The 15,365-nt window shown below is 35.0% G+C and overlaps 1 protein-coding gene across 1 annotated transcript; it reads right to left on the bottom strand.

The window, feature by feature from the left end:
* Position 1: 1 nt before the first annotated feature.
* On the bottom strand, positions 2-15,067 carry LOC110789084 (protein FAR-RED IMPAIRED RESPONSE 1-like). Its single transcript, XM_056838852.1, has 8 exons — positions 14,967-15,067; positions 14,647-14,864; positions 2,975-3,086; positions 1,980-2,550; positions 1,509-1,792; positions 883-1,277; positions 400-635; positions 2-307 (listed from the first exon to the last, which is right to left on the bottom strand). The coding sequence occupies exons 1-8, from the start codon at positions 15,065-15,067 to the stop codon at positions 2-4; spliced, it is 2,223 nt and encodes a 740-aa protein (XP_056694830.1).
* Positions 15,068-15,365: the final 298 nt, after the last annotated feature.

Here is a 15,365-nt window from a genome sequence, read left to right as displayed (position 1 = left end):
TTTAAAATAGTTGTGGTTTTGTTGGAAATGTTCCGAATTCTTTAGCTGCTGTTGATGATTCTCTGACCTCAAAGTGTCCCTTTTTTCTTTTACTTCTTCCTTTTGTCTTTATTTGTGGTGGATTCTGAACTGTTATTTGTGGAAATTGACCAGGATATTCTAGAAGTGCATTTGATGATGATGATGATGATGAAGTAGGTGCCACATCCTCTGCTTCTTTTTGAGCTGCATCTTTTTTTGCTGCCTTTTCTGCTTCTAGCACTTTATTTATGTTGTCACTAGCACTTGCATAAGCAGCTCTCAGAACCTAATAGTAAAAAATTAAAAAAAATAGTTAAACTCTAATAGAAATTAGTATTAAATTTGTATGTAATAGTTAACCTTCATTTAGTTAAAAACCTTTTTTGCCTCGTCACTGTCCTGACATTTAAGAACCAAATTGTAAAAATTTCTTGCCATCTCGTAACGCCATGGAGTGATTTTTCTTTTTTCAATACCATTATCTTCTCTTTGTTCCACTCTCTTCCATACTTCACTTTTTGCAAACTTTGTCCATCTTTTGCAAATATATTTCTCTGGGATATTGATTATAGAATGTACATGTAGAACTCGAATTGCATGAAAACATAGCCATCCTGCATGTTGTAATAGGAGCAATATTTGATCATAATGCAAGAAAATTAAACTGAAATCTAAGAACTTTCTGAAATGAATTAGTTAAAAAATGAATACAATTAGTTAAGTTTTTCAAACAATTAGTTAAGAACTGAAATCAATTAGTTAAAAACTGACACTATTTAGTTAAGTACAGGAATCAATTAGTTAAGAATTGAATACGATTAGTTAACTTTTTAAAAGATTTAGTCAACAGAATTAGCTAACCTGATTCTTCAAAATTTCTACAATTGCAAGCAATTGAATTGGTTGATGGATCAAATGCTACATGTTTTGCAGTGTGGTCTGGCCATGATTCGTGTTGTACTTTATAACCAATGAAACTGTCCTCCATGTGATGAATAGTTGATATGCAACCCATTGCATACTTGAATTCTTTTTCAAAATCTCGAAACAAGGTGAGCGTATAAACACTTGCCGCGTGTTTAATCATTCCAACCATTGGAAAATCTGATTTAGGCATTGAATTTCCGCATTTAAACTCATTCTGATCTTCTTGATACCTCCACCGATCTACTGTTGCCCCAAATATATGGAAGAATTCTGTTAGGGTAGTTGATTTGTTCCCTTTAAATCCAATGGCATTGTTTGTGCTCTCACTCCTTTTTAAAAGAAAAATATTCAATTAGTTAATAAATATGCTGAAATAGTTACATTTTAAAACCAAATAGTTAAATAAACCAATCAAATAGTTAAACAAAACACAATTAGATAAACAACTCCACCAATTAGTTAAGCATTGCAAGACATTAGTTAAAAAATCGAAATACTTAGTTAAATATTTATACCAATTAGTTAAATATTTATATCAATTATTTCAGTTGGTAACTAACCTTTGTGAAGACAAAATACCAGCTGAAAAAAAATCTTTGTTTAAAGCTGTACACCACTTTTCCTTTATGGTGTACAAATTTGTAAACCATTCGTGATTTTGAAGCCCATACGTTTGAATCATTTCAAACCATGTTGTTTCAAATTGTTCTTCATTGAAGCAGCCATATAAACACTTTTTAAAAGTGTCCTTGAATGTCGTGTCAGCCTTTAAATCTCCAAACCTTGACACAACAATTTTTTGTAGGTGCCATAAGCATAATCTATGTCTAGTATGAGGAAATACCTATTATATTCACAGAATAGTATTAGTTAAGTATTAATATGAATTAGTTAATGATTTTAACTTTTTAGTAAACTACTGAAGACATCAGAGAAGAGTGTCTATTAATTAGTGAAGATTTGTAAGTGATTAGTGAACAAAAAGAAGCAATTAGTTAACAATATTAACAAATTAGTTAAGGTATTCTTACTTGTTCAATAGCATTTGCCATTGCCTGATCTTGATCAGTGAAGATAGTTAATGGTGCTTTTTCTCCCATAGACTCTAGAAATACTTCCAATAGCCACACAAAAGTGTCTGTTTTTTCATCAGCAATAAAGGCACATCCAAACATCACATTACTCCAGTGGTTGTTGACGCCTACAAACGGTGCACAAACTAAGTTGTATTTGTTTGTTCTGAAGGTCGTGTCAAACACACACACGTCTCCATATATATCATAATCTTCTTTCATCATTCCATCTCTCAAATATATGCCTATAACTTGATTTTTCTCATTCAACTTAACACGATAAAAAAAATCCGGTTCTTCTTCTCCTCTGCGAATTAACATATTCACCACTGCTTGTGAATCTTTTCCTTCTATTGTTTTCATCTTCAATCTACTTGAAAAATTCATGTGGTCAATTAATGTGTGGCCAAGCACTTTCGGGTCACCGGATTCATTACACATATATCTGTATGAATCTGCTGGTTGTATTCCTGATAAAGCAAGCCCTTCAATTACTTGTGCCTTATCTTCATCAATTTTTCTTTCTGACCTGTAGAGCAAATAGTTAATGAAAATATATAAATAGTTCACGTTTTAAACAGATTAGTTAGGAAATTAAACGAATTAGTGAAAGTGTTTGGTTTAATTATTTGTACCTATGAAAGTGTTGCAGTGACAATCTTGCTAAATCATGATTGTGTTCAATAACATGATGCTTAATTTCAAACATTCCACTACAGTTCAACTTCACTCTTATCTGCGCATTGCATCCCGTTCTAGTAATATCTTGTTTTCTTGTTTGTTTTGACTCTTTTTTTGGTTTGCTTTCACATGGTAAAGGTAATTCCTCGTTGTTCTTTGATTTTTCTTCTCTTCTTTTTCCTTGCTTTGAACAACAAAAGTATTGTTCCTTGAGCTCTCCAGTTTTTGGAACTCTCCTTGTTGTAGTTTTCCTCACTGAAAATCCGATCAACACTGAATGTCTTTGATAAAGAGAAAATATTTCATCAAGGGTTTGTGCTTCATATCCAGTCAATGATCCTCTTATTTCATCCTCTGTTAAGTTATCAAATTTAGTTTTTAAACCTGTAAAATAAAAAACAAATTAGTTAAGAATCAATAGAAATTAGTTAAAATCTTAAAGAAATTAGTTAAAAAAATAACGCAAAAACTTTTAATCAGTTAACTAGTTTAAAATTTCACTTATTTAGTTAAAGAAAAAACATAATTAGTTACAAAATTCAAATGTTTAGTTAAAGTTTTCATTAGAATTAGTTAACAACTGAAATGAGATAGTTAAAATTATTTTAATTTGCCCAAGTTAAGTGGTATACTTACTTAAAAAGTTAAACAGTTAATGTAATTAGTTAAAATATTAAAGACATTAGTTACCAAAAAAATGCAATTAGTTTTAACCGGTTAACTAGTTAAAAATTTCAGTTATTTAGTTAAAGAAAAAACATAATTAGTTACAAAATTCAAATGTTTAGTTAAAGTTTTCATTAAAATTAGTTACAAATTTTTTAAATTGTTTAATCAGTTTAGGAGCAATTTGTAATCCCCCGTAATTTTATACATTTTGTTTATATATTTTAACGTATATTAATATATTTAAATATAATTTGCGGATTTTAGAAATGCAAATGTAATTAAAATATAATGATTTTATTACATTTTGAATATTTTAATGATTTCTGAAATCAAAATTTAATTTTGAATTTTACGTTAAAACGGAATTCGGATTTTGAAATCACGTTCGATTGAAATTAGAAAACAATCCCAACCATGTTGGATTCATCAACCTAAATCCTACTCCTAGCCCAATTGGGCAAAGCCCAAACCAATAAACCCAACACAATACTCCCCCCTTTTCCTAATTCACGTGAAACCAAAAAAAAAAAGAGAAAAAGCAAACCTCCCCTCCTCCTTCACTTTCACGTAAACACAAGAACCCATACCCTACCTCCATTGCTGCGGCTGCCCAGCCGCCACCACCGTCGACACTCCTCTCCTCCGTCGTCCCTCTCTGTTTCTGTACCGCCGGTAACCTTCTCCTCCTCTTGTTCTTCCTTTATCTTTTCGTGTTATCTCTCCCCTTCACTCTTGATTAGCGCAGCCATAACCACCAGCAAAACCGGCCGCGACGACCACCAGTGCTGCACTACCGCGTCGCCGCCGCCGACCAACCGACACCAGCCAACGCTCCTCTTGTTTCCCCTCACTCTCTCGAAGCCCTCCTCTTCGTTTGCCCTATTCTGCACGCACAAGTCATTCGCAGCCGCAAGTAACCACCGCTGCGCCACCGGCCAGCCGTGCTCCGTGCTCAGTCCGTCGCTGCCGCGCCGTGCGTCGCCGCCCTGCCTTCTTCTTTCCTCTCCTTTTGGTTGTTTCTTATACTCTAAGTAATTTAATTAAATATTCTAATTTTTTTTGTTACCAATTTAAGTTATGTTTTAATTGTATTGAATTTAGAATTTTTTATAATTAAATTAGAATTTTCGGATTTATATATTTTGTTTAAGTAATAAATTTAATTTTCAGATTATATAAATGCATTGAAATAACGATTTTAATTATTTTGAAGCTCGAATTTTAAGTCTTTAATGGTTGGAAATCATAGTGGGATGATTAGGGATTTTGAAATTGATTGTTTCAACGTTCTAAGAACGTTAATTGGTCTTGGTGAAGTTTGTAAACAAGTTTTATTGCTGAAAATTTTAAAGTATAATGTTTGCAAAGAGTTTTCAACGAATTTCAATAATTATTTCAATAATTATGATGCTAGGAAATCAAATGTTCAAGTTTTAATGTTAGGGAATGTTCTAAATATGTTTAGGATGTATTTAGAATGCTTTGTTATTGTTGTGAGTGATTAGAAGTTGATTGGGAATATTTGTTGGTTGTTTTAGGCGGAGAATTCTCTTTTGGCGACTTTTGAAAGTGTTAAAGTGGCCTATTAGTTGTTTACACAAGGTACGTACATACCTGTGTGCTTGGAATGTGTGTGATTTGTTGAAACCATATTGAAATGATTGATGAACTTCATTATGTTGAAACGATTGAGGAACTTGGTTATGTTGAAATTGTTGATAAACTAGGTTATGTTGAAAGTGCATGTTTAATATTGTTGGATGGACATGTTAAGCATATATATTTCGTTATGAAAATTATATCATGTTGGTATGGATGATTGATGCGAACATGTTGGTTGGGAACATTAGATTATTATATATATTGATTTAGATCGATTGTTCATTGTTCCCTTTTAGCTTTTCACTACTTTATAAGGGCCGAGGACCTTGTTTAGTAAGTTGAAACCTTATACCCATATAGAGGGGTTGATCAGTATTAAAGGAAAGGTTGAATTAATTGGAATAAGTCTTGTGTGACATTCTGTGATCACTTGTTTAATTCAAAGATAAATGAAGTTGCGTTTACTTGTTGAATATAATATTTATGTTTGATGAGTCATAACCAAGTATTAAAAGTTAAGTCATGTAAAGTGAAAATGAGTAGCAATAGCTTTAGACTGTGCACGTCTAAAGTGACGGACAATCAGGAGTTGGGGTCATGGGTAGCCTATGACTTTTTCTGGGGCCGGATTGATCACCGGTTCTATTTTTATTTAAAAGTCCCTCGATATCGCAGGTCATTGGGGTTTACGGAGTCGCGCCCGTACCTCGTCTTCCTTAGTGATGAAGAAGAAGTTTCTAGTAGCAACTCGGTCCATTGACTATTTCAATTAAAATAATGTTATTGTTGTAAAAGTCTAGTCCAGTGTAGCCTAGCCTAGTAAAGTGTTGTCGTCAAATTAACATGTTTTCTCTACCCTTACTCGTGTTTTATTAGTACCATGTTAGGTGTGTTCGTTCAACAGTATCATGTTAGGATTATTATTGTTTTAGTATGTAGTACTCAGCTTTGCTGATTACGTGCTTTTGCTTGTGCATGTTGATCATGGCTATGCCTTATTGATCCTGTGATGACCCAATCTTTGGTGAGCAGTCTCTAAGGATCAATAAGCATTGTCCATCCGTAGGTTTGAAGATGTTGCATCATTGGGATCGGGAATAGAGAGCTTGTATTTAGTTTTGATTTGCTAAGTTAACTTGGGTTTGTTAATTGGGACTTTAAACTTGTCGTACTATTTATATTTCCTTATTTTCGTTGGATGATTTTTGGGGACTAAATCTGTAATCGATTATTTATAAACCTAAAGTTAGTTTTATGTTTTCCGCTGCAAAATTCTGAATAAGCCGTTACGTTTTCACACGGGCGATAATGCCTTGATAATTCTCTACGTTTTATATTAAAAGATTATTTTAGAAAAGAGAGAATTGTCGGGGTGTTACAAAGTGGTATCTAGAAGCTAAGGTTTTACTTTAATAAATTTTTAGGCGCCTAACTATCTAGTTATTTAAAATAAATTTCTTAAAAAAATCGAGATTCTACGTATTATAGTGTTCAAAAATTGGTACTTTTTTTTGGGGGGCCGATTTCCTTTTACCTTGTTTGAAAGTATACGATATTCCTTATTTACGTTCGAAATCAAATTATTTTTCCAAGTTAAAGTGATACTTTCGACATTTTTATTTTTCTTATTAATTATTATTCAAACAAATAAATAAAAATAATATGAATACATTTTTTTAAAAAAAAGGAGTTCAAATATTTTTAAGTTGTTTCAAGGGTTAGAATTCGTTAATTAGGAAATATAAATCTTTCCGAATTAATAACTTTATTCTCGAATTTATTCGCTACGCATTTTCTTAACTTATTTCATTTTATTTATGTTATATTTTTATTTATGTTATTACCCTACGTTATAATTTTATTATATTTTCGCTCTTTTATTTCGTTATATAAATGATTCTAATGCTTTAGTATATGAGAGATGGGTAGTATAAGAAGGGCATATAAGATAGAATTATATGTGCATTAGTAGCTAGTCAATGCTAGCATAAGAAATTAATTGTTATGTATGTGCGTGTGCTAATTGTTTAAATGTTATATTTAAATGTGCGTAAAGAATTGTTTGCTTCCACCGAACTTATTGTGTTATTGGACCTTGTTTATGATTTGTTAAAAAAAAAAAATCGTTAGTGAGACCTGAAATTGTTTATTTCATGTATAAAATGTTTCTTTCCAAGTACACCAACATAGGATCCCTCAAGAAGATCGATGTAGAGACCACTTATATTTTTGTGAAGGAAGTAGTGTTTGGATGCGACTATGTTTCTAGGATTCAAGAGGAACCCAATTGTACTAAGTGATTATGGGAACGAAATGGATTATGAGTCTGACATTAATAGTTACACCAGCTTTGAACGCACTACGCGTCATATATTAAGAACAGGAGAGCCTGATAGTGATGAGGAAACCCTTCGTGAGTTTGAACCGTGCTAGAGGGCATACCAGAGTTGATACTTATAATGTTGTGTTAAGGCCTGATAGTGATACTGAGCCAAAGGAGGATGACCCTCGGTTTTAAAGACTGCGAAAATCCACAAGGACAAGAAAACAATCTTATTATTTTAATATTGAGGAAGATGATGAATTTAATACGAGATCTGTACTCTAGGAAGCTATAAGGAATCAAAGTACAAGACCCATAATGTTCCCTCTAAGATTGTTTCATTATTTATTCATGTTGGGAATAATGTGGGATAAGTCGCCAAACGGTAGTTTAAATTTATTGCATAGCGCTTTTATTTCATTTTGGGGACAAGTACGTCATTGTGGTTTGGAAATTGTTATTAACATTCTTTTGAGGAATAAAAGTTTATTTTGAGGAATAGAAGTTTATTTCGAGGAATAGAAGTTTATTTTGAGGAATAAATGTTTCTTTTGAAGAATTAAAGTTAAGTAGTTAATTATCCAAGTGGTCAATGATTTAGTTTGGGAACGCGAAGGGGATTAATTAATTGTTTTTGTATATTATTCGTGGTTATTGAATTTTATACATCTCTTCTCAATTGAATATCCTTTATGTGGATCTCGTTCATGAATGATCAAGGAGGATTATTTTGCAATGTTTGTTGCACCTTCGTAAACGATTATTGTCTCTTCGTAAATGATTTTATATTTTACGTGATGCTCGAATCAACATCCCTCTACGAGTTTTCTCATTCCTATTGTTTATTGAGGCGATCTCTATGGTCAAATCAAATATTGTTTGATATAGAATGACGTGTAAGTGGTGTTTAGAACCTAAGATAAAGTATATTAATTTCGGGTCTCGTTCTAGAATGACCTACAACAATGATCTAGCCCTTGCTATTCGCCTCTTGGCGGAAAAGCTGACTCGGGAAAGAACCGAGCGCCCCAATTCTGCAGGGGAAATGTTTGAAAGACTTGCTAGGGTTAAACCACCATACTTCAAGGGGCAATCAGACCCTACCTTCTTAGAAAATTGGATTGGGGAGTTTGAGAAACTGTTTGAAGCAGTGAGTTGTCCTAGGAGTATGAGAGTAAGTCAAGCTGTCCTATATCTAAAAGATGAAGCCGATTTGTGGTGGAAAGAAAATGGAAATAGACTAAGTGCTGTTGAGGGATTCAATTGGGATTCATTCATAGTTGCCTTAAGGGGGAAGTTTTATCCTCCTTTTATGAGAAAGCAGAAAGCGCAGGAGTTTATCAACCTTAGGATGGGGAATATGACTATTGCTGAATACTATAGCAAGTTTATAGCTTTATCGAGGTTTGCACCTGAGGTGGTAGCTACTGAGGAGCTAAAGGCTCAAAGGTTTGAGCAATGGCTGACTGATGAAATTCAATTGGGATTAGGTGGAGAAACCTTTACATCCTTGGACATAGTGTATGGGAGAGCTGCTCATATTTATGGTCTGCAGTCTAGAAGGGACAAGAAAACTGTGGTAATTGGGGAAAAGAGAAAAGATTTTAATACTGGGGGTAACCAAGAAAACTTTAAAAGGAATAGAAACGGAAATGGGAATGGAAATGGAAATTTCCAAGGAGGAAACAATCAGGGGAACCACAACAACTCGAACCAATCTAAGAGAGTGCATCATTGCAAAATGTGCAGTAACAATCACCCTGGTAAGAACTGCAAAGGAGAATTAGTGACCTGCAACTATTGTCAGAGAAGGGGGCATAGGGAGTATGAGTGCTTCACTAAGCACAGAAAGGAACAAAATAATAATGGAGGTGGAAACCAAGTGAGGTTTAACCAGTCTGGAGGTCAAAATTCAAAGCCTGGAGGGGCACAAAACAATCAAGAGAACTATAATAAGCCTGCAAACGATAACAACAACCCGAATAAGGCTCCAGGAAAGTTGTACATGATGAATCAGAATGAGGATGAACGATCTGCCGATATGGATTCTGGTACTTTTCTATTAACTCCGCGCAAGTCAAGCATTATTTAAATTCGTGGTGACTTATTCTTTTGTTTCGTCATCTCGTATTAAGAGTCTGAAGTTAGTAGATTTTGAGGTGATTGATTTACCTGTTAGTATACCTACTGGTGTAACCTTAAGGTGTACCAAGTTATTTAAGATCTTTCCTTTGAAGAAAAAAAAAATTGCGTTTTCTTTCTGACTTGATAGAGTTTAATGGGAAACCTAGATGTAATTCTGGGAATGGATTGGCTAAGTTTTTACAAGGCTAAGGTAGATTGTGAAATTCCGAAAGTAAGTTGAAGGAACCCTATGGGAAGGTTGACCTCATGTGGATGTTTTGAGAAGTCCAAGAACCTTTAGTGATTTCTGTAATGCAAGTGAGGAAATTGATGAATAGGAAGTGTGAGCTATTTCTCTGTAGTGTGCTAGTTGGGAGTAAATAAGTTGGAGTGAAGATCGAGGATGTTCCCAGTGTCAATGAATTCATTGATGTGTTTCCGAGTGGAATTGCGAGTATGTCACCAGCTAAAGCATTTGAGTTCACTATAGAGTTAAATCCTGAAACGACATCTATATCTGAAACACCGTACAGCATGACACCTCCTGAAATGAGCTAATTAGGACACAATTGCAAGAGTTGTTTGGTCAAGGAATATATTAGGCCTAGTGCATCACCGTGGGGAGCTCCTGTGTTGTTTATTAAGGAGAAAGATAAGAGTATGGAATTATGCATCGAATTTAGGGAACTAAACACCATCAAGAACAAGTACCATTCGCCTAGGATAGATGACATGTTGGATTAATTGAATTGGGCGAGTGTGTTCTCGAAGACTGATTTGTGTTTGAAGTACCACCAATTGAGAATAGATGATAAGGGCCTAAGACCTCATTAAGATTCGTATTGTCATTATGGGTTTAGAGAAATGCCTTTTGGGTTAACCAATGCACCTGCCATAGTATGGATTTGTGGAATAAGATTTTCTACGAATTCCAAATTAAGTTCGTTATTATGTTATTGATGATATCCTGATTTATTCAAGGAATGAGAAAGAGCATGACAAACACTTGAGGATTATTTGGAGACGCTAAGAAAGAATCTAGTTTTATTAAATGAAGTATACAAATCTTGAAGTTATGTGTGTATAAGTGACACCGACGGAAAAGTGAAGGATTGAATTGTTTGAAAACTACGTTACGAAAGGGAATAAATTTAAGAGAAGATTTGGGTGGTCCAGGATCGTTTGAAATCAATTGTTGTCTTGAAAAGATGGGAATGCATGAATTGGTGCAAGAGCTAAGAGTTAAGCCCAAAAGTTATACACCCATGAAAAGCGTAATGAGGTTCGGTAACAAGGAAAAGTTGAACAGAAGGAGTTTCTGTAGATCCTGCTAAGATTCAAGCTGTGAGTGAGTGACCTACTCCAAAGAACGTGCCCGATATTTGAAGTTTTCTAAGCCTAGATGACTATTATAGGAGGTTGATAAAGACTTTTCGAAGAGAGCAAAACCATTGACCAACTTTTTGAAAGAGGAATAGAAATTCAAGTGGAGTGAGAAATGTGAGAAAGCTTTCTAGATTTTAAAAGAGCGTTTGACCTCCGCACCTGTCGTCGCGACAATTGAAACCTTATGAAATCAATTACCCTACCCATGACCTAGAGTTAGCTGTTATTGTGTTCACTTTGAATGATTTGGAGACATTATCTTTATGGGGCAACATTTGAGATCCTTACCATAAAAGTCTGAAACTATGGCAAAAAGGTCTAGTGAATCTTGGGGACGACATTGAAAATGAGTACTGCTTTCCACCCTGCGAGCGATGGACAAACTGAGATTACTAACGGAAAATATGTTGAGAGCCTGTGTTATTGACTTTAAGTGTAACTGGGAAGACAATCTAGATTCGATTGAATTTCTTGCAACAATAGCTACTATGTGAGCTTTAAGTTAGCACCTATTGAGGCATTGTGTGGAAAGAAGTGTAGAAATCCCACTTGCTACGGTCTTTGTGGAAATATAGCATTGGGGACATGACTCACTGAAATAGAAATATCCAAAGTTATTCCCTGAGGTGAGTTACGAGGGCGTAACTCGTTTTCTTTAAGGGGGTAGAATGCGATAGAGATTCGCGCTTTTTACCTATTTTATGGTATTTTTATGCATTTTATTCTTATTTTTAGCAACCTTTACAAGTTGATGCAAGTAAAAAGATTCTCCGCATAAGAAAATGTGTTCTTGGGTATTACAAGTAACTCTTAGTTGGCAAAAGAGTGCACAAGAGTGGCACAAAGTACTTCTACAATAAGAATAAGTTGAAAAGTTTGGAAAGATATGTGAATTTTCGTGTCAAGTTTCGGGACGAAACTTCTTTTAAGAGGGGTAGATTGTAATCCCCCGTAATTTTATACATTTTGTTTATATATTTTAACGTATATTAATATATTTAAATATAATTTGCGGATTTTAGAAATGCAAATGTAATTAAAATATAATGATTTTATTACATTTTGAATATTTTAATGATTTCTGAAATCAAAATTTAATTTTGAATTTTACGTTAAAACGGAATTCGGATTTTGAAATCACGTTCGATTGAAATTAGAAAACAATCCCAACCATGTTGGATTCATCAACCTAAATCCTACTCCTAGCCCAATTGGGCAAAGCCCAAACCAATAAACCCAACACAATACTCCCCCCTTTTCCTAATTCACGTGAAACCAAAAAAAAAAAGAGAAAAAGCAAACCTCCCCTCCTCCTTCACTTTCACGTAAACACAAGAACCCATACCCTACCTCCATTGCTGCGGCTGCCCAGCCGCCACCACCGTCGGCACTCCTCTCCTCCGTCGTCCCTCTCTGTTTCTGTACCGCCGGTAACCTTCTCCTCCTCTTGTTCTTCCTTTATCTTTTCGTGTTATCTCTCCCCTTCACTCTTGATTAGCGCAGCCATAACCACCAGCAAAACCGGCCGCGACGACCACCAGTGCTGCACTACCGCGTCGCCGCCGCCGACCAACCGACACCAGCCAACGCTCCTCTTGTTTCCCCTCACTCTCTCGAAGCCCTCCTCTTCGTTTGCCCTATTCTGCACGCACAAGTCATTCGCAGCCGCAAGTAACCACCGCTGCGCCACCGGCCAGCCGTGCTCCGTGCTCAGTCCGTCGCTGCCGCGCCGTGCGTCGCCGCCCTGCCTTCTTCTTTCCTCTCCTTTTGGTTGTTTCTTATACTCTAAGTAATTTAATTAAATATTCTAATTTTTTTTGTTACCAATTTAAGTTATGTTTTAATTGTATTGAATTTAGAATTTTTTATAATTAAATTAGAATTTTCGGATTTATATATTTTGTTTAAGTAATAAATTTAATTTTCAGATTATATAAATGCATTGAAATAACGATTTTAATTATTTTGAAGCTCGAATTTTAAGTCTTTAATGGTTGGAAATCATAGTGGGATGATTAGGGATTTTGAAATTGATTGTTTCAACGTTCTAAGAACGTTAATTGGTCTTGGTGAAGTTTGTAAACAAGTTTTATTGCTGAAAATTTTAAAGTATAATGTTTGCAAAGAGTTTTCAACGAATTTCAATAATTATTTCAATAATTATGATGCTAGGAAATCAAATGTTCAAGTTTTAATGTTAGGGAATGTTCTAAATATGTTTAGGATGTATTTAGAATGCTTTGTTATTGTTGTGAGTGATTAGAAGTTGATTGGGAATATTTGTTGGTTGTTTTAGGCGGAGAATTCTCTTTTGGCGACTTTTGAAAGTGTTAAAGTGGCCTATTAGTTGTTTACACAAGGTACGTACATACCTGTGTGCTTGGAATGTGTGTGATTTGTTGAAACCATATTGAAATGATTGATGAACTTCATTATGTTGAAACGATTGAGGAACTTGGTTATGTTGAAATTGTTGATAAACTAGGTTATGTTGAAAGTGCATGTGTTAATATTGTTGGATGGACATGTTAAGCATATATATTTCGTTATGAAAATTATATCATGTTGGTATGGATGATTGATGCGAACATGTTGGTTGGGAACATTAGATTATTATATATATTGATTTAGATCGATTGTTCATTGTTCCCTTTTAGCTTTTCACTACTTTATAAGGGCCGAGGACCTTGTTTAGTAAGTTGAAACCTTATACCCATATAGAGGGGTTGATCAGTATTAAAGGAAAGGTTGAATTAATTGGAATAAGTCTTGTGTGACATTCTGTGATCACTTGTTTAATTCAAAGATAAATGAAGTTGCGTTTACTTGTTGAATATAATATTTATGTTTGATGAGTCATAACCAAGTATTAAAAGTTAAGTCATGTAAAGTGAAAATGAGTAGCAATAGCTTTAGACTGTGCACGTCTAAAGTGACGGACAATCAGGAGTTGGGGTCATGGGTAGCCTATGACTTTTTCTGGGGCCGGATTGATCACCGGTTCTATTTTTATTTAAAAGTCCCTCGATATCGCAGGTCATTGGGGTTTACGGAGTCGCGCCCGTACCTCGTCTTCCTTAGTGATGAAGAAGAAGTTTCTAGTAGCAACTCGGTCCATTGACTATTTCAATTAAAATAATGTTATTGTTGTAAAAGTCTAGTCCAGTGTAGCCTAGCCTAGTAAAGTGTTGTCGTCAAATTAACATGTTTTCTCTACCCTTACTCGTGTTTTATTAGTACCATGTTAGGTGTGTTCGTTCAACAGTATCATGTTAGGATTATTATTGTTTTAGTATGTAGTACTCAGCTTTGCTGATTACGTGCTTTTGCTTGTGCATGTTGATCATGGCTATGCCTTATTGATCCTGTGATGACCCAATCTTTGGTGAGCAGTCTCTAAGGATCAATAAGCATTGTCCATCCGCAGGTTTGAAGATGTTGCATCATTGGGATCGGGAATAGAGAGCTTGTATTTAGTTTTGATTTGCTAAGTTAACTTGGGTTTGTTAATTGGGACTTTAAACTTGTCGTACTATTTATATTTCCTTATTTTCGTTGGATGATTTTTGGGGACTAAATCTGTAATCGATTATTTATAAACCTAAAGTTAGTTTTATGTTTTCCGCTGCAAAATTCTGAATAAGCCGTTACGTTTTCACACGGGCGATAATGCCTTGATAATTCTCTACGTTTTATATTAAAAGATTATTTTAGAAAAGAGAGAATTGTCGGGGTGTTACACAATTAGTTACAAAATTCATAAAATTAGTTAAAGAAAACTAAAATTAGTTAACATATGAAAGTATTTAGTTTATTTGCCCATTGTGTTTAGTTTATTACTTGATGTGTTGCTTCCAGACGTTGTGTCTGACATCGTTTCTGATGTTTTTCCAGAAGTTGTGTCTGACGTTGTTTCTGTTGTTGCAGTATTTCCTGTTTGATATTCAAGTAACAAATTCATTGGTTCCGGAGCTTCAAATCTAGGAGGAGCAGGTGATTGAAAGTTAACAGTGGAATTAAATCCATCAGGAGCAGCAAATCTAGAAGGAGCCCCAAATCTAGAAGGAGCAGCAAATGTAGGAGGAGGAAAATATCGATTATCAGTAGCAAATCTAGGCGTTGCAGGTGGAGGCGGAAATCGTTGAGATCGAAATCCTTACTGTAGAAAATCGAGGTGGAGGAAGAAATCTTGGAGAACGAAGTCGTTGAACTGTACAAAATCGAGGTGGAGGAAGAAATTCTGGAGGAGGATGGTATTCATGGAGGTTGTCTCCGCCGTAGAAGGTTGAAAAACTCCCTAAATTGGTGGACGGTGCGGCGGAGTTGTTAAAGTTATCATGCGAAAACGACGGTGAGGACTCCATGGAAATCGACGGAGGAGAAAAACTAGGGTTAGGGTCTGTAGATTCGGTGGCGGAGGAGGAGATGAGATTCGTGATCTGCAGTTAGGGTTTAGGGTTACAGAGAGAGTTTTGAGAGGAGAGAAGGTGAAGAAGCGAGTTTGCAGAAAATGAGAGGAGAGAGAAAAAATTTCGATTTATATCGCGCGTGAAGCCACG

Source organism: Spinacia oleracea, chromosome 3 (genome assembly GCF_020520425.1).
Source record: "Spinacia oleracea cultivar Varoflay chromosome 3, BTI_SOV_V1, whole genome shotgun sequence".
NCBI lineage: Eukaryota > Viridiplantae > Streptophyta > Magnoliopsida > Caryophyllales > Amaranthaceae > Spinacia > Spinacia oleracea.
This window is presented reverse-complemented; position numbering and strand designations above follow the sequence as displayed.

What these genes read in the sequence shown, in the direction of transcription:
- LOC110789084 (XM_056838852.1), bottom strand. Translation starts at nt 15,067, where the DNA reads ATGAATACCATCCTCCTCCAGAATTTCTTCCTCCACCTCGATTTTGTA. An exon ending in GGTATTTTGTCTTCACAAAG is followed by an intron (nt 1,278 to 1,508) that starts GTTAGTTACCAA and finishes TCTTTTAAAAAG; the next exon opens with GAGTGAGAGCACAAACAATG. An exon ending in TAGAAATTTTGAAGAATCAG is followed by an intron (nt 636 to 882) that starts GTTAGCTAATTC and finishes TACAACATGCAG; the next exon opens with GATGGCTATGTTTTCATGCA.